This window comes from Nicotiana tabacum, chromosome 15 (assembly GCF_000715075.1).
Source record: "Nicotiana tabacum cultivar K326 chromosome 15, ASM71507v2, whole genome shotgun sequence".
NCBI lineage: Eukaryota > Viridiplantae > Streptophyta > Magnoliopsida > Solanales > Solanaceae > Nicotiana > Nicotiana tabacum.
The window spans coordinates 17,097,733-17,117,602 of NC_134094.1; the positions used below are offsets into that span (position 1 = coordinate 17,097,733).

General features: G+C 38.3%; 1 protein-coding gene across 1 annotated transcript in view; it reads left to right on the forward strand.

The window, feature by feature from the left end:
- Window positions 1-17,486, forward strand: part of LOC142169874 (pectin acetylesterase 8-like) — a 34,978-nt gene extending 17,492 nt beyond the window's left edge. Inside the window, exons 8-13 of the mRNA XM_075231815.1 lie at window positions 7,711-7,771; window positions 7,927-7,983; window positions 8,080-8,157; window positions 8,278-8,387; window positions 8,443-8,548; window positions 17,460-17,486. Coding sequence (XP_075087916.1) covers window positions 7,711-7,771; window positions 7,927-7,983; window positions 8,080-8,157; window positions 8,278-8,387; window positions 8,443-8,548; window positions 17,460-17,486 — 439 coding nt within the window. The remainder of the gene's footprint in view (window positions 1-7,710; window positions 7,772-7,926; window positions 7,984-8,079; window positions 8,158-8,277; window positions 8,388-8,442; window positions 8,549-17,459) is intronic.
- The last annotated feature ends 2,384 nt before the right edge of the window (window positions 17,487-19,870 follow it).

Below are 19,870 nucleotides of genomic sequence, written 5' to 3' on the forward strand. Positions count from 1 at the left end.
GGAGGAAGTACAGTTGTTGACGAGATTCTGGACTATGTGGTTCGTGCCAAGATTTTTCTGTATGGAGCTCTACTTTTGTGCTCGTTGTGTATAAATAGGGGTAAGGGTTACCCCAAAGAAGAATCGAAGAGTATGTTAAGAAATGGGTCAGCTCAACAGTGTTGAGTCAGCATAACAAAAGAAGAAATTTTCCTTGGGAGAGATAATTCTCCAGCGGTGTTCATGGAAAGCCTATGAAGAGGGCAGACCAGCCAATGCAACACCGCCCATTTGGCTCAGTTCTCAGAAATGTTTTTGAAATGCTTCCCGGACTTTCTATAATGCATGGCACATAGGGTTTGAACGGTTGCGTCAGGTCACCATTGATGGTGTCAGAATATGCCATCAAGTTCAATAAGTTAGCCCGTCATACTCCTACTTTGCTTCCTACAGCCAGAGGGCGAGTCCACAGACTCATTAAAGGACTCACTTATGATCGTAAAATTTTGTATGACTCGGGAGCTACAAGCTGATAGTTCATTTCTGCTAGCTGTAAAAATTGCCAAGATGTCTCAAGGTTCTGGTGGATTCAGTGGATTCTACTCTGCAAGTATAAATCATTATGGCGGGGGCTCAGGCAGTCGTCCAGCCCAGTCCGCACATCGGATTACTCGGGGTGCTCCAGTAAGTTCTTTTAATGCACCATCGACATGAGTTCCTACAATGGTTATTCAAAAATATCTGACATAGACTCAATATGAGTAGCCTAACCCACAAAGGGGTTGTTATGAATACGGTGATACTAGGAACATTATGAGAAAATTGTCCCAAACTTGGGAGAGACTTATTTTATCAAAGCACTCAGGCTATGTGCCCCATTGCAGTTACTACATCACCCACACGACCATTTAGGGGTGGAGGACAGACGGGTAGAAGGCGTCCTAGAGGTGGAGACCCAGCCGTTGATATATTTGTTTTATGGTATGGCGGAGGTCGCTACATCAGTTGGTGTCGTTACAGGTACGACCTTGATATAATATAAAGGAATAATTTTCTTAAATTGATTCGGTTCTGAGTATCGAGATAAGTCCTCCTATTGTGCTCCACTTATGAGTGAGCTTCATAATTCTATAATCTACATATGTGTTTACCCCTGTTGGGAGATTTTATGGAGATAACTATGCCTATTATTTCGTGTTGGTCACTAATAAGAGCTGCGAGGATAAATGTGGCTTTCTGTTACTCATTTCAATAAATTTTGATGTAAATTCCAAATAATTAATTGCAAATTGTGAATTATTTGCCCTACTGGTGTGGGGTTCATTATGTGTTGTGATTTGGTGTAACCGAAATTATTTAAAAGGAGAAAATAGAAATTATCAATTGGCACGATGTGCATATTACTTGTGATTTTGAACTGAGGACGAGATCCTTACATTTTTATATAAATTGATATGTTTAAACCGGGCTACAAGCTGCGGTGGAAGTTATATAAGGACGAGATCCTTGTGAGGAAAATTCTTGTGTTTAAGTTTTCCCTTGTGAAATTAAATTTGTACTATAGTACTAATAGGGAGTCATGCCTGTTAGGCTTATTTGAAAATTCTTATATGAAATTCTCTGTGCATAGTTGTCAAATTCGTGTTGCAATTATTAATTTTTAACATATGAGGTAGGTGCCCGCCCAGGTGGCGTTAAATGTGACTCGTTTATTCGGGTAAATAATTATGAGGTCTTCATGCCTCACATCTAGTTATCAGTATTGTGAAGGTTTGAAATGAGATTTTTGTTAACATGAGGTTAAATGATGATTCTGTAATTGATTATGAACAACTATTAAGACCAAATTGACACAAGAGGGTGCCCCATTTACAGGGTCAGACGAGTGTGAGTTGAGCTTTCAGAAGCTCAAGATCACTTTGACTCTGACACAAACGTTGGTATTACTTACATGTTCAAGGTCTTATACTGCGTATTATGACGCGTCGCGTATTGGTCTCGGTGAAGTATTGATGCAAGATGGTAGGGTGATTGCCTATGCGTCAAGACAGTTAAAGGTACATGAGAAGAATTTTTCGGTCCATGGCCTTGAGTTAGCAGCTATTATTTGTGCCTTGAAGATTTTGGCGGCATTATTTGTACGGTGTCCGTTGTGAGGTCTACACCGATCACTGGAGTCTACAACATCTGTTTAAACAGAAAGATCTTAAGTGCAGCAACATAGATGGTTGGAGTTGCTTAAGGATTATGATATCACCATTCTCTATCATCCTGGGAAGGACAATGTAGTGGCCGATGCCTTGAGTCACAAGGCAGAGAGTTTGGGCGGCTTAGCATATTTACCGGTAGCAGAGAAGCCTTTGGCCTTGGATGTTCAAGCCTTGGCCAACTAGTTTGTCAGATTGGATGTTTTCGAGCCGAGTCGAGTTTTGGCTTGTGTGGTTTCTCAGTCTTCTCTTTATGATCGTATCAGGGAGCGTCAGTATGATGACCCCCATTTGCTTGTCCTTAAGGATATAGTTCATCACGATGATGCCAAGGAAGTCACAATTGGAGATGATGGTGTATTACGGATGCAGGGCAGGCTATGTGTGCTTAATATAGATGGTTTGCATGAATTGATTCTCCAGGAGGCTCACAGTTCGCGGTACTCCATACATCTTGGTACTGCGAAGATGTAGCAGGACTTGAGGAAACATTACTGGTGGAGGAGGATGAAGAAAGACATAGTGGATTATGTAGCTCGGTGTCTAAATTGTCAACAAGTGAAATATGAGCATCAGCGATCGAGTGGATTGCTTCAGAATGGCAATGGGAAAGGATCACTATGGATTTCGTTGTTGGGCTCCCACGAACTCAGAGGAAGTTCAATGCAGCTTGGGTGATTGTGGATAGATTGACCAAGTCAGCTCATTGCAATCCTGTGATGACTACCTACTCTTCCGAGCAGTTAGCTAGAATCTATATTCGTGAGATTGTCAGATTTCACGGTGTACCGGTATCTATCATCTCTGATCGGGGTACGCAGCTTACATCATGGTTCTGGAGGGCAGCACAACGTGAGTTATGTACTCGGGTAGAGTTGAGTATAACATTTCACCCTCAGACGGACGGGCAGTCCGAATGCACTATTCAGATACTGGAGGATATGCTTCGTGTGTGTGTGATAGATTTTGGGGGTTCTTGGGATCAGTTCTTACCATTTGCAGAGTTTGCTTACAATAACAGTTACCAGTCAAGCATTCAGATGGCTCCGTATGAGGCCTTGTATGGTAGGCGGTGCCGATCCCCAGTAGGTTGGTTCGAACCGGGTGAGGCTAGACTATTAGGTACAGACTTGGTTGAGGATGCATTGGAAAAGGTTAAGTTGATTCAGGATCGACTTCGTACAGCCCAATCTAGACAGAAGAGTTATGCAGATCAGAAGGTTCGTGATGTTGCATTCATGGTTGGTGAGCGGGTATTGCTTCGGGTTTCGCCTATGAAGGGTGTGATGAGGTTCGGGAAGAAGGGCAAGTTGAGCCCTAGGTATATTGGGCCTTTTGAGATTCTTGAGAGAGTTGGATAGGTGGCTTACAGACTTGCATTAACACCTAGTCTCTTTGTAGTTCATCCGATATTCCATGTTTCTATGCTTCGAAAATATCACGGAGATCCATCTCATGTGTTAGACTTCAGTTCGGTTCAGTTGGACAAGGATCTATCTTATGTTGAGGAACTAGTGGCTATTTTGGATAGGCATGTTCGAAAGTTGAGGTCAAACAATATTTCTTCCGTTAAGGTTCAGTGGAGGGGTCATCCGGTCGAGGAGGCGACTTGGGAGACCGAGCATGATATGTGCAGCTGTTATCCACACTAATTCACCAGCTCAAGTACTTTTTCTAACTCCGTTCGAGGACGAACGCTTGTTTTAGAGGTGTAGAATGTGATGACCCAAAATGTCATCTTTAAATTCAATAATTAATTTTGTAATCTAAGACCTCGAAAAGCACTATTTATCATTCCTCAACTTGCGTGCGTAGTTTGTAAAATTTTATGGAAAGTTTTCAGGTGAAAAATGTATTAAAATGTGAATTAGAGCTTTAAAACTCAACTGAGTTGACTTTGGTCAATATTTTGCGCAAACAGACTCGAATCAGTATTTTGACAGTTCCGGTAGGTCTGTATCGTTATTTGGGACATAGGCGTATGCCCGGAATCAAATTCCAAGGTCCCTAGCCCGAGATATGGAATTTTGATGAAAAATTAAAAGTTTAAGTTCAAATAGTGATCGGATGTCAAATTATGTGCAAATGACCCCGGAATAGAATTTTGATGATTCTAACAGCTGTGTATGGTTATTTTGGACTTAGGAGGGTGATCGGAATTTTATTTGGAAGTCAGTAGTGGAATTAGGCTTGAAATGCCAAAAGTTGAATTTTTGGGAAGTTTAACCAGGGGTTGACTTTTTTATATCGAAGTCGGAATCCAATTTGAGAAATTGAAATAGGTTTGTTATGTCATTTATGACTTGTGTGCAAAATTTGAAGTCATTCTGAATTGATTTGATGTGTTTCGGTACAAGATATAGAATTTGAAAGTTCAAAGTACATAGATTTTGATTTAAGGTGCGATTCGCCGTTATGATGTTGTTTGATGTGGTTTGAAGCATTGACTAAGTTCGTATTATATTTTGGGACATGTTGGAATAATTGGTTATGGTCCCGAGGGTCTCGGGTGGATTTCGGACAAAGAGGGTTGCTAGAAATTTTTGTTGCAGAAATTTTGCCAGAAATTTCTTGTGCGTGGAGCCAACTTTGAAAGCTTATATCTGGCAATTCATAAGTACTCGAAAAATTTTTAAAACATGAAAGTTGTATTAGTTTGATTCTAGGTTTCAAAAAATTAAACCATTCATTATTTGGACATTTGTCGAGAAAGGTATGATGGATTGAATGAAGGCTAGTAGAGCAGTTTCGCGAGAAATTTCTGATGCGTGGAGCCGACTTTGAAAGCTTATATCTCGCAATTCATAAGGAATCAGAATATTTTCAAAAATGAAAGTTCTAGTCGTTTGATTCTAGTTTCCATAAAGTTAAACCATTCATCATTTGGACATTTGTACATAAAGTTATGATCGATTGAAGGAAGGCTGGTACAAGCAAGTTCTAATGGACCTTTAGTGACGGAAAATGGACTTTTAGTGACGGATAGGCAGAAACTTAAGGACCAAAAATGGTCATTTCCTTCATTTCGTTTTGGATTTTTGGAGCACGGTTCTTAGAATATTTTCACGGGAAAACATTGGGGTAAGTATTACTTATCCTATATTGATTATATTTCATGATTCAATACTCATTTACATCATGAATCTGTGAATTTATGGAAGAAAAATCAAGATTGTTTCAAAATCTTCCAAAAATGAAAATTTAAGATTCGGAGGTCGAGTTGTTATCAGAATTTGATAAAATCGGTATGGGTGGACTCGTAATTGAATGATTATCGGATTTTGTAAGTTTCGTCGGATTCCGAGATGTGGGCCCCACTGGCAAATTTTGAGTTAATTTCGGATTTTATTGAAAAATATAATATTTTCTTATGAAATTGATTACTATAATTTTTGTTGACTGTATCAAATTAATTATGACTAGATACGAGTCGATCGGAGTTGAAAAATCGAGGAAAAAGCATAATACTTGGTTAAATTGGAGCAAGTCGAGGTAAGTGACTTGTCTAACTTTGTGTGGGGGAAATTCCCCCTAGAATTGATAATTGTAATATGTGGAAAGTCGTGCACACGAGGTGACGAGTTTGTACACGGGCTAAATGTGAAAGATTATGTTTTAAATTATGTAGATCACTATTGCGCATTAATTAAATTATTTGATTTTGTTATATTCTTCATTATTGATTTAATGTTTATATTTTAAATTTGCTTTACCTTTTCCTGCTAATTGTTTTATCTGTTTAGTTGGAACTTGGTTTCTTTTATTCTGTGCATTATTTGAAGGTTGAATTTTTTTAAATTAAATATTATTAATATGAAGTATTTGACATTTTTAAACTTGATATTGAAGCAACGTATTAAAGATTTTAAAATATTATTTTCCTGAATTATTTACTCCTGAATATTTTTGTAAGATTTTCGTAATCATTGTGATGGAGCAGTGAGTTCTTTATTGTGGAAAAATATTATTGTTGAATTATTTTGACATGAGCCGTGAGCTCTTTATTGTGGAAAAATATTATTGTTGAATTATTTTGACATGAGCCGTAAGCTCTTTATTGTGAAAAAATATTATTGTTGAATTATTTTGACATGAGCCGTTAGCTCTTTATTGTGGAAAAATATTGCTGTTGAATTATTTTGGCAAGTTAAATTATTTGAGCACCTGAGGTACAAATTGTGATATATTGTGATATTGATACGCATACAGTGGTATAAGGTCTGGGTATTGAAACGCATGCGGTGAGATAAGGGTGGTTTGATACGCGTGGCTAGTAGGGGGAACTACTAGAAATTATGCGGTGTGATAAGGATGGCTAAAACGCGGGATGCTATTTCGGAAAAAATATTTTCTTTCAAATAAATTATGAAGGCTACCGCGGTGAGATAAGGAAATGAATTATTATGAATTTATTTATGATTTGGGACTACGAGGAGGTACATCGGGAGTGCCCTAGTTGATATTGATTTATTGTCGCAGTTGCCTTTGATTATTTGTTGTGATTTTTGTTAAAGTTGAAAGAAAATTTTGTTTTGTTTCCACGAGATGTTATTTGCCATTATTTTGTGTAATTAAACGGTACCCTGCTACTTGATTCATTTCTATTGTCATTTTATTTTATTATATTGTTAAACATTTTACCATACCAATTATTATTTTCCAATAGGGCTTGACCTGACCTCGTCACTACTCTACCGAAGTTAGGCTTGGCATTTACTGGGCACCGCTGTGGTGTACTCATACTACGCTTCTGCACATCCTTTTGTGCAGATTCAGGTACACCTTGTCAGACCAGGCATCAGTAAACTAGCTGTACAAGGAGACTTCGAGGTATATCTGTCAGCGTCTGCAGACTCCGGAGTTCCCTTTTATCTTACTATGTTGTCTTCCTTAGAAGCCTGTGACTTATTTCTACCGGGTTTTGGGAGTTAAAAATTATTTGAATTGTAGTTTATTTATTTCAGATATTTATTATTATTCCACATTGATAGGCTTACCTAGTGTTAGAGATTAGGTGCCATCACTACCTCCTACAGAGGGAATTTGGGGTCGTGACAATAATAGTGGCTATAATTGAAGATGGTGGTGGTGGTGGTGGTGGTTGAGTATGGTGGTGGTGGGTGGCATGGTGGTAGTTGATAATGGTTGGCGGTGGCGGCAGTTAATAATAAATTTGGATGATAGCATCTTAATGAAATTAAGTCTCTGTTATAAATCTTAATCATACATACCTATTCAGACCCATTAAGTGGTAGTGAAATAAAAAAACAAACACACTTAATGATTAAGATCTGAATAATTAAGATTCTGACTTTAAAAACAAACGCACTTAATGTCTTTGATTTGAACAATTAAGATTCAGACCTCCATTAAGTACAAACAAATGAGGCCTCTTAAAAAACGAAAAAAAAAAAAGAGATAGAAAACAACTGCACCTATTCATTAAATTCCTATAGCTGTGGAATAATTTTCTACGCTGCAATTGAGTGTTGTTTTGCTAACTCTCAAATGAGTTCATATGCAGAGAAACTATATATGGTGAACCACTTATTGAGGAGAAGTATAAAAGAGTTGTTGCTTTGCACTAAGAAGCATTATTTAAAATAGTTTCTCTTTTCTTATCGTTATTATATATTTCATCTCTTTTCTTTTATTATATAACCACTACAGTTTACTTTTTTCCTTGTACCTTATGTATATAAACATTAATTGTTGACTAATTTTGGGGTGTACTTTATTAGGAATCTGCCAAGAACCTGCCATTTCTTGCACGGCCTTGAGCTTAGACCCAAGTTTGGCATGAACAATTTTATTTATAATTTATTTCTTTTTGAAAAAATATTATACAACATGATCTTTCAAACTAATATAAATCAATTCAATGATTTGGCAGTGCTTCTTCCCTCAGTATGCAGCAAGACATATTTGCACACCTCTTTTCATCGTCAATACGGCCTATGATTCTTGGCAGGTTATAAATTCAATTTCTATGATTTACAAATTGTTTTCATATATGCTACTTTATTACTTTATTTCTTTAGCTTCCCTTCAAATTCTAAATGGTTTTACGTTTTTGATTCTTGAAACTTAGATTAACAACAGTTTTGTTCCTCGAGTTGCTGATCCTAACAATGAGTGGCTATATTGTAACCATGATATAAATATATGCTCACCTAATCAAATCCAAACTCTCCAAGGTCAGTACCAATAGATGGGATTGTTTAATATAATTCTCTTTTAATCCAAACTCTCCAAGGTCATGTACATCAAAAGGATATTTCATTTCCTTTTGCCACTTCCACAATGGCATTGAAATACAACGTTACTGGTCCTCCAAAAACTCTCCAACCTTAGCTAACGTGGTCATTTTCTGTCACGACCCAAAATTTGACATGTCGTAATGGCGCCTATATCAATACTAGGCAAGCCGATAACATCAATAACCCCCGATTTCCTTTAAATTTGAAAAATAAAATATTTAAATAAAATACAAAATCCCACAAATACTGATACAACATTCCCCAAAACCTGATGTCACTTAGTTCATGAGCATCTATCATGAATTTAAGTTTGGAAAATACGGTCTATAATAGTGTGAGACCAAATGCAGTAAATAAGGAGATAGGGAAGGAGAGGCAAGTTCTGCGAAACACCGCAGCTACTTCTGAATATCAGAAAAATCAACTGTGCGAAAGAAATCAACACCTGATATGTCCGGGAACACCTGCATTTGCACACGAAGTGCAGGATGTAGTATGAGTACACCCAACTCAGTAAGTAACAATAATAAATAAGGCACTGAAGATAGTGATGAGCTACACAGTTATAGTTCATTTTCAGTAATTCCAGTAGAGAGTAAATGTGCTTTCAAATCCAGCAGTTTAAGTCAAATCAGTTCTAGTTCATGTAATCCGATATAAAATCTTTCAATGAATTTCACAACAATGACAGATAGCACCTAAGACCAACAACAAATGAAAAGCAAGTACAACATCTCAGGACAACAATCACTCTCTGGGATCCCAGCCCTCAGCACTCACACTCAATGGGTACCCGCGCTCACTGGCGGTGTACAGACTCTGGAGGGGCTCCTACAGCCCAAGCGCTATAATTCGCACGGATAACTCATGTGCTATAGTATCAATATCTGGATCTGCACGGACAACTCACGTGCTGCACGGATAACTCACGTGCTATAGTATCAATATCTGGATCCGCACGAGATAACTCACGTGCTAAAGTATAATATCTCACAATCAGGCCTCAGCCTCGCTCAGTCATAAATCTCTCCAGTCTCTCGGGCTCTCAACAATCATGAAATCAGCCCAAACAACAATGATATGATGCATCAATAATGAACAATAGATAATGAGATAAAATAATCAAGTAAACTTTGACTCAGTACAAAACAACAATTAAGTAGATAGTTCAACATGTACACGACCTCTGTGGGTCCCAACAGTATCAACATATAGCCTAAACATGGTTTCTAACATGACTTACAGTCAAATTTCCACAACACATAGAGAGCACATAGCTAACAACAAGTTATTCAACTTTACAGTTTCCACGGGACGGACCAAGTCACAATCCCCTCGGTGCACGCCCACACGCTCGTCACCTAGTATGTGCGTCATCTCCAAAATAATCACATGATACAAAGTCTAGTGTTTCAAACCTTTAGGACCAGATTTATAACTGCTACTTACCTCAAACCGTGAAATTCTTATTCCGTTAAGCCTTTGCCTCGTGAATTGGCCTCCAAACGCCTCGAATCTCAAGATTTTCTGTGAAAACCTAGCTCAAAATTGCCCAGCCCGAGCTTGAAATGCCCCAAAAATGGCAAAAGCTCGAAACCCCTCTGTTTTGTATTGCCCAGGGATTTTCATTTCTGCGGGATTTTGTGCGCTTCTGCGGACACGCTTCTGGGAGGAGTTGTCCGCTTCTTCGAAGCTGCCTCACCAAGTGTCCTTGCGCTTCTATGATCAAACGCCCACATGTGCGGGGACGCTTCTGCAGCTACCTGCCACTTCTATGATCGAAGCCCCAGCCACACCTGGACACATATGCGATGGAAGGCTCGGTTCTGCTAGCTTGCACCTGTGATGGAAGTTCCGCAGGTGCGTTTACATCAGATGGTAGAAACCTTCAGATTTTCTTCCAAGTCCAAATTCTATCCGTTAACCAAATATATCATCAAGTCCTAAAACACCTTACAAACTTAGTCGAACCCTCAAATTACCTCATACAACGGTAAAACCATGAATCATATTCTAATTCAAGCCTAAAAAAATTGAAATTTCAAGTTTCCACAAATGACGCCGGAACCTATCAAATCAAGTTCGATTGAACTCAAATTTTGCACACAAGTCATAAATGACATACAGAGCTATTATAATTTTCAGAATCGAATTATGACCCCGATATCAAAAAGTGAACCTCCTGGTCAAACTTCCCAATAATTCAACTTTCGCCATTTCAAGCCTAATTCCACTACGGACCTCCAAATAATTTTTCGGACACACTCCTAAGTCCAAAATACCATACGGAGCTATTGGAATCATCAGAATTAAATTTTTAGGTCGTTTACATATAAGTCAATATCTGGTCAACTTTTCTAACTTAAATTTTCAATTATGAGACTAAGTGTCTCATTTCACTCTGAATTCCTTTCGGACCCGAACCAATTAACCCAGTAAGTCATAAAACAACTGTAAAGCATAAATTGAGCAGTAAATGGGGAAATGGGTATATAATACTCAAAACGACCGGTCGGGTCGTTACATTCTCTCCCACTTAAACATACGTTTGTACTAGAACGTGCTAAGAGTTGTTTACAATCCATCAAATCACTATTCTATCTTACCACGCACGTACCCGAGGGTGATCATCACGTCACCCTAATTTATATAGCCCTGACCACACAACACAACAACAAAAATCATTAATTTAACCTTAGCCCAAAACCCTTGGAGCCAAATTTCTAACATCCAGAATTCTTTTCAAGACCCGAATATCACATCTACCCACTGTATAAGCCTGAACAAGCTATACCCAGCCGTAACCATAATCCCAGATACAATCACATAACATACTACACAACTCGCATACTCGTAACACCATTTCTGATCATATTAACAACTCAAAACCAACCAATTACTAGTATAAAACCCCGCATTCAACATAACCTCATTCCACAATCTTCATACACTGACAGTGATGAAAGAAACAATCAAAAACTCATAACCACTCATCATATCAACTAGCCATAGAGCTCTCTCTCCCCAACCAAAACCATAACCCTCTTGAATATACCATAATCAAGCCTGATAGTACCCATTCTAGGTTCAATGACCTTATATTATTAAACAAAACTATCCCACAGACATGCCACATCAATATAACTCCAGCCACCACTTCGCAATCCGTGCACCCAAATATGGGAGATGTCTCAAGGAAGAGAACCATATTGCATGTTTAGCAAGCACCACCTCAACTACAATGTTACAACCAACTCCTCAAATTTCATGAAGAGTATAACCATAGGCGCATGTGTACAATTGTAGAGGAAAGAAATTAATGAATCAGATAAATTAACATAGAAATAAAATTCCCACACACGGCACGGACAACTCACGTGCCAATAATATGAATCGCCTGGCATGGTCACATGCCTCCAGTCCCAGCATATCATACAGGAGAAATTAAACAAGTACACTTGTATATGATAATGAAATAAGATTCTCATTGCTCCTGGACTGGTATAAATAACACGCCATAGCGTAAGCATTTGCAAAGTCTGTATCACAAATAATTAATGCAACTAGTGCCTCCACTAAGTTAAAATAAAATACTTACCTCAAACAGGCCGCAACCTGAAACAATATACTTCTCAGAACTCCCAGTCTCCAAATTCATCAAACACATGAATCACCGTAATGGATCCCAACTCCAGCACTAGAATGACTAACACATCTTCCATTCATGATCTTCCCATGAGGAATACTTTCATAGTTCTTCCGTGGCACATATCTATAATGTGAATATCAGCAGTCTATCAGCCAGGTGAGTATCGCAATATTAATGAACATCTGTAAGTCAAAACACAATCCGCCTTTTGAAATGCACACCCTTCTCAGGGGTTACCGAGTAGTTATAATATTTATCTAATTATCTGAAATTGACCATTCTTTCCAAAATTCGTGATCTTCCTTTCAAGAATGAACTGCCACCTTGTACATGTAAATCTTAATCCCGCGCCACACACCACATCTATCATGCCATCGTGTGACAAGCACGAGAATCTCATTAACAACTTTGGGTAACCAGAAAATTACATAACCGGTCATTCAGTAACCTTCATCTTGCTTCCTTCCATGAGTAATTCATAATACATAACATGTTCCCTACACGGGTAGAATATATCCGGTTCAACCCATGGCAGAAACCATTAAGAACAATTTGAAATCCATTTGCACATAACCAAGCTATCAGAACTGAATCCCTCTAACTCGACCAAGCCACGCAAGTCACCAAACCCAAGAATATTACCACCAAAATTTTTGTAAGGACTCATAACATCATAATTACCCCATAAATGCCACAACCGTAACACTCACTCTGAAAATACTTTATGTGAATTTAAAATTGTTCTTCTTCCTTTCTTATACTGAAATATATAATCCATAGTCATACAAAATTACCGCACGTCCCGACACCTTCAAATGCAAATCTCAGATTTTATCCATACACAAGTCTGGAAACATTCTCAATTGCTATATATAATTCTCAAACCCACTAGAATTTTCTCGGGAGTCACCCACTTTGCTCAAATCTAAATTGCACCGCCCAAACGGGCCGAAAGGCACAAGCCCCATTAGCACAACAACCCCAAATATGTAACCATGCCTTAACACCGCTAATCGAATTCATACTTCACACTACGTTCTTCAAAATAACAATTTAATCATTCCATGATTTCCGTATTCCTATAAAGTGCCATATAACCCGTATTCAGGAATTTCCTTACTTGAGTCATCCTCGATCTCCATCTCTGCAAGTTATAACTTAACCACAAGTATGTTTTCGACCAAAACTAAAATTTAACACATAACCATGAAATCAAATTGTCAATAGCAGGCTCCCCCACTTAGCTTTAAGCTGCAATTATATAAACTTAGAACCCGCAAGGATTTTTTCTTCTCAATTACCATGATCGCGCACCGTTAACCCGCCAGATTTCCCAAAATCTTTTGTTAAGCTTTTCATGAACATTTTGAATCACCAATCACAGTCATACACTCGACCTCTTACCAGGTAGCAAGTAATATTCGTCGCAGAAGCTTCATCAACATCACGTCACCGTTAACTGCTCACAAGAAATAATCCACCTGTGGAATTCCTTACCGACACCTTCCAATGATGCTGCACTGGGTGCAACGACCACGTAATTAGTAAATTCTCCTGAGCTCATGCTCACCCACCATTTGTATAAGTCTGCACTTTCCATATTGACATCAACTGAAAGTTAAACAGTACCTTCCGAACTCAAGTCATATTGCGCCTGAAATGATAATCAGATCTTCACATCCCTCTTCATTTCACACAAAATCCTTTCTTCCATATTCAATCTTTCTTCGTACAGTAACCATCACTCCAAATAAAGTCCGTAGGCCAAATCACATTCTATCACGATTCCAAACCGTTCTACACTTTCTCAAGGCGCGCGACTACCCTACCACAGAATCCATATGCTAATCTACCACTCTTACTTCGGTTAAACCGTCTCTTTTAAGCAACTTCTCAACATCTACTTCTCCTACTTGACCTGTTATTACTTCAACCACCGCGAAACACTTCCCGTCATGTCTTCCCTCATAATTTGCTGCTGCATCGAATCAAAATGCATCTCTGTAGCACATGAACCAATAAATTGTTAACGACCCTAAGCCTCTTCGAAGATCATCTTTATCGAGCCATCAAAATTAGAAATACCCATTCGATTCTGAACCATTGCACGCAGCTATCTCTGGCAACCGCCCCTCATGCACTATTTCATAACACCCTGCCCCGAAGGCGAAATCCATGAAGGCGACACAGCATCACAATGAAAATTCAACCATGCTCGCAAATACCAAGTCTTGATACTTTAACAACCAAACTTGGACATCTATAGTCCGACTGCCTTACCTCTGCTGGAATTAATTGTTGAACCCCTTAATTATGTATTGGGAAATCCTCGCTTCGAGCCATTCACCACCTCAACGCATAATGAGCAACTTACCATTATACCAATATTGTGCGATATAAGCCATCGTAGCAACGCGTGCATAGTCTCAAAATCATAAAAACAAATACAGGTACTGATCTGGAATAAAAGAACATTCAAATCATCTTAACACATCCCATAGTTACATCATACTCATCACAAAGCCATTCTACCGATCATTGAGCCACAAATTCCACTCGTAGGGATATTACCGGACATATGAGTTCAAATGTATAGGTTACAACTAAAACTATCGAGCCTAAGCTGTGGTCTAAACCTGGCCACAAGTCCTCCAGACTGGCCCATCACCAAAACATAGAATATACATCTTGAACCTCGTTCATAGAATTCTAAGATGGCGATGCACAGCTGATATCGTGGAAGGAATTTAAAGAGTTATGTTTGAAGCTGAATCAATTCTGCACGATAGAATACAAGAAAGTGAAATTTTCCTAAGGGTTCGGCAGCTTCTCGAAGATAAGTACAGACGTCGTCGTACCGATCTACAAGACTCTACTAAACATGCTTATGACTCATGAGACCTATGTTAACCTAGAGCTCTGATACCAACTAGTCACGACCCAAAATCTGACCTGTAGTGATGGCGCCTATCTCAATATTAGGCAAGCCGATAACATCAATAACACGCGATTTCCTTTAAGTTTGAAAAATATAATATTTAAATACAATACAAAATCCCACAAATATTGATACGAACACTCCCCAAAACCTGGTGTCACTGAGTACATGAGCATCTTTCATGAATATAAGTCTGGAAAATATGGTCTATAATAGTGTGGGACAAAATGCAATAAATAAAGAGATAGGGAAGGAGAGGCAAGGTCTGCAAAACATGGCAGCTACCTCTGAATCTCCGAAAAATCAACTATGCGAATGAAATCAACACCCGGTATGTTCGGGAACACCTGCATATGCACACGAAGTGCAGGGTGTAGTATGAGTACAACCAACTCAATAAGTAACAATAATAAATAAGGTACTGAAGATAGTGACGAGATACACAGTTATAGTTTACTTTCAGTAATTCCAGCAGAGAGTAGACGTGCTTTCAAATCCAGTAGTTTAAGTCAAATCAGTTCTAGTTCATGTAATCCGGATATAAAATCTTTAAGAGAATTTCACAACAATGACAGATAGCAACTAAGTGCAACGACAAATTAAAAGCAAGTACAACCTTTCAGGACATCAATCACTCACTGGGCTCCCTGCCCTCAGCACTCACAGTCAATGGGCACACGCACTCACTGGGGGTGTATAGAATCCGGAGGGGCTCCTACAACCCGACCGTTATAATCCGCACGGACAACTCACGTGCTATAGTATCAATATCTGGATCTGTACGGACAACTCACGTGCTATAGTATAATATCTGGATCGGCACGGACAACTCACGTGTTGCACGGACAACTCACGTGCTAAAGTATAATATCTCACAATCAGGACCTAGGCCTCGCTCAGTCATAAATCTCTCCAGTCTTTTGGGTCTTCAACAATCATGAAATCAGCCCAAACAACAATGATATGATGCATCAATAATGAACAATAGAGACTGGAATAAAATAATAATGTAAACTGTGACTGAGTACAAAACAACAATTAAGCAGATAGTTCAACATGTACACGACCTGTGGGTCCCAACAGTACCAACATATAGCCTACACATGGTTTTTAACATGACTTACATTCAAATTTCCACAACCCATAGAGAGCACATAACTAACAACAAGTTATTTAACTTTACAGTTTCCACGGGACGGACCAAGTCACAATCCCCTCGGTGCACGCCCACACGCCTGTTACCAAGCATATGCGTCACCTTCAAAATAATCACATAATACAAAGTCTGGGGTTTCATACCCCCAGGACTAGATTTATAACGGTTACTTACCTCAAACCGTGAAATTCTTATTTCGCTAAGCCTTCGCCTCGTGAATTAGCCTCCAAACGCCTCGATTTTTGTACTGCCCAGGGGTTCCGGCTTCTATGGGATTTTGTGCGCATTTGCGGACATGCTTATGCGAGGAGTTGCCTCACTAAGCGCCCTTGCGCTTCTGCGATGAAACGCCCGTAGGTGCGAGGCTGCTTCTGCGTCTACCTGCCGCTTCTGCGATCAAAGCCCCAACAACGCCTGGACGCAGCTGCGATGGAAGGCTCGCTTCTGCGAGCTCGCACCTACGATGGATGTTCCGCAAGTGCGATAACATCAGATGGCAGAAACCTTCATATTTTCTTCCAAGTCCAAATTCGATCCGTTAACACTCCGAAACTCACTCGAGGCCCCCAGGACCGCAACCAAATATACCATCAAGTCCTAAAACACCTTACGAACTTAGTCGAACCCTCAAATTACCTCAAACAATGCTAAAATCATGAATCATACTCCAATTCAAGGCTAATGAACATTGAAATTTCAAGTTTCCACAAACGACGCTGGAATCTATCAAATCAAGTCCGATTAATCTCAAATTTTGCACACAAGTCATAAATGACATAACGGACCTGTTACAATTTTCAGAATCCGATTACGACCCCGATGTCAAAAAGTCAACCCCCCGGTCAAACATCCCAAAATTTCGACTTTCGCCATTTCAAGCCTAATTCCACTACGGACCTCCAAATAATTTTCCGGATACGCTCCTAAGTCCAAAATATCATACGGAGCTATTGGAATCATCAGAATTAAATTCCGAGGTCGTTTACATATAAGTCAATATCTGGTCAACTTTTCTAACTTAACTTGTCAATTATGAGACTAAGTGTCTCATTTCACTCTGAATTCCTTCCGGACCCGAACCAACTAACCCGGTAAGGCATAAAACAGCTTTAAATCATAAATTGAGCAGTAAATGGGGGAACAGGGCTGTAATACTCAAAACGACCGGCCGGGTCGTTACATTTTCCTTTTCTTCTTCAATTTCTTTTATATAATTTTCAGCTTTCACAGTGTTGTTATTTGATGTTTGAACTCCTATTCATTGAAACAGAAAATTGCTGAAGCAGTTGGAGATTGATTTTTCGACCGATGGGGTTCCAAGGGGTTTATTGCCCTTATCCTTATGGCAAATTTTGCGAGTAAAGTACTACTATTTCAGTTTTTTTTTTTTTTTTTGGGTTTAACAAGTACTGGAGTTAGCTACCTTTAGTACCTTAGATGTTGTTAGCCAACTACTCATGTAATCTTGCTTTAGATTGTTCTTCAAACTTTAATTTATTATTGTTGTAGTTTGAATTGTTTATTCTGTTTTCACTTCAACACGTTATAATTAAGCCGTTATAAATGAAAATTTTGTATAAAATTCATCTCGGGAAGAGAATCTTTGACGCTCATGAAATGTACAAGTACTAGATCACATATTGCTCTTCTTGATGCAAGTGCGATGGAATTCCATTAAGTATAAATATAATCCTAATTATTGCAAGCATGCGATGAATATTTCCACCTGAATTCCTAATTAAGATCCAATGAAAACAAACAACTTTTTTGAAACTCGCAAATGAGTAAATGCATTTGGATCATACGTTACAATCTCAAAATCTATTTATGAACCATCTCTTGTCTCATATAAAATTAATTATGCACTATCAATCGGAACAAAACTGTTGCGCAAACTTAATTACTATCTATTCTTGAATGTGTTCCTTGTTGCCATATTTATTTATTGAGCTCTTTGCATTTCGTTTCATTTACGAATTGCCCTCTAAATATATTCAATTTTTTTGTATAATCTTAAAATTAATTCATTTAATGAAATTAAATTTTGAAAACAGAACAAGACGAATTAGGTGGACGAAAAACATTGAGAGAAATGAATCAATCAAATTGCTTCCTTAATTTTATCCTATGCCTAAACTTTCTAAAACCTTACAGTAGACACTTACAAATTTACAATTATTTTCCAATAATTCCTTTGCACCTTCCCTTTTACTTTATTCCTCTTTCCCTTCTAACCCCTTTATATTTTCAGAATACGTATTTCTTCTGTTAATCCTAACTAAAGGTGGCAAAATGGTTAAAAGAACACAGTTAACCACCCATATTATCTACTAAAAATGGGTTGGATAATAAACTTTTTAAAAATGGGTCAAATATGGATAAGAACCATATTATCCATTTAGAAAATGGATAACCAATGGGTAACCAATGGATAACTAATGGGTTTAACTTTTGCATTTGTAATGCCTCAAATTGGGGGTTCCACAAATTTGGGAGACTAGGAATTCTTCCAAAAGTGTTCATATTCAAGAAGTCGTGGATAATATGGTTACCTATATTATCCGTCGATTAACCCATTTTTTATCCGTATTAAATATGGGTTAGGTCAGATAATTTATCCATTTTTCATTACCCGTTTTCGACCCGAACTATATCCAACCCAACCCGCCCATTTACCACTCCTAATCCTCACAAAGTGAGCTATGTGTTTTTTTTTTATCTAATTAGATAAAGAGGTATGAATGGGAAATGGAGAGAAACTATTAGGAGGGAAGCAAAAAGTTTGAAATAGTTTCCTTAACTAATACATTTGTAACGACCCGACTTGTCGTTTTAAGAATTTATGTTCCGTTCGGTGGCTTAAGGTTTCGAGCAGCTTTGAAATATGTATTATGACTTGTGAGGGTGGTCAATTTTGGTTTCCAAATGATTCAGGATTTAATTGAAAGAACAATTCTTGTTTTGGAAGCTGCTTAAGTTGAAATAATTGACCGGATGGTGAATCATGTGTAAACAACCCCAAAATAGAGTTTTGATGATTCCAATAGCTCCGTATGGTGATTTGTGACTTGGGAGCGTATCCTGAAATATTTTTTGGAAGTCAGTAGTGAAATTTTGCTTGAAATGGCGAAAGTTAAATTTTTGGGAAGTTTGACCAGGGAGTTGACTTTTTGATATCAGAGTCGGGATCCAGTTCTTAAAATTTTCATAGATTTGTTATGTCATTTATGACTTGTGTGCAAAATTTGAGGACAATCGGAATTGATTTGATAGGTTTCGCCATCGAATATAGAAGTTGAAAATTCTTAAGCTCCGTAAGCTTGAATTGGGGTATGATTTGTGGATTTAGCGTTATTTTATGTGATTTGGGGTTTCAGCTACGTTTGTTTGATGTTTTAGGACTTGTTGGTGTATTGAGTTGAGGTCCCGAGGGCCTCAGGTGAGTTTCGGAGTGATTTCAGATCATTTTTAACTGCTAGTTTTTTTAACAGCAATGTGCGAAAGTTCTGATGCGCAGAGTTGACTTTGGAAGCTTATATCTCGCAACCTATAAGGAATATTGTCACGACCAAAAATTCCCACCTTCAGGATCGTGATGGCGCCTAATATTTCACTTGCTAGGCAAGCCAACGTTAAAATAATCTTAACTATTTTTAAGCAAATTTATTTAAATAGAAGTTA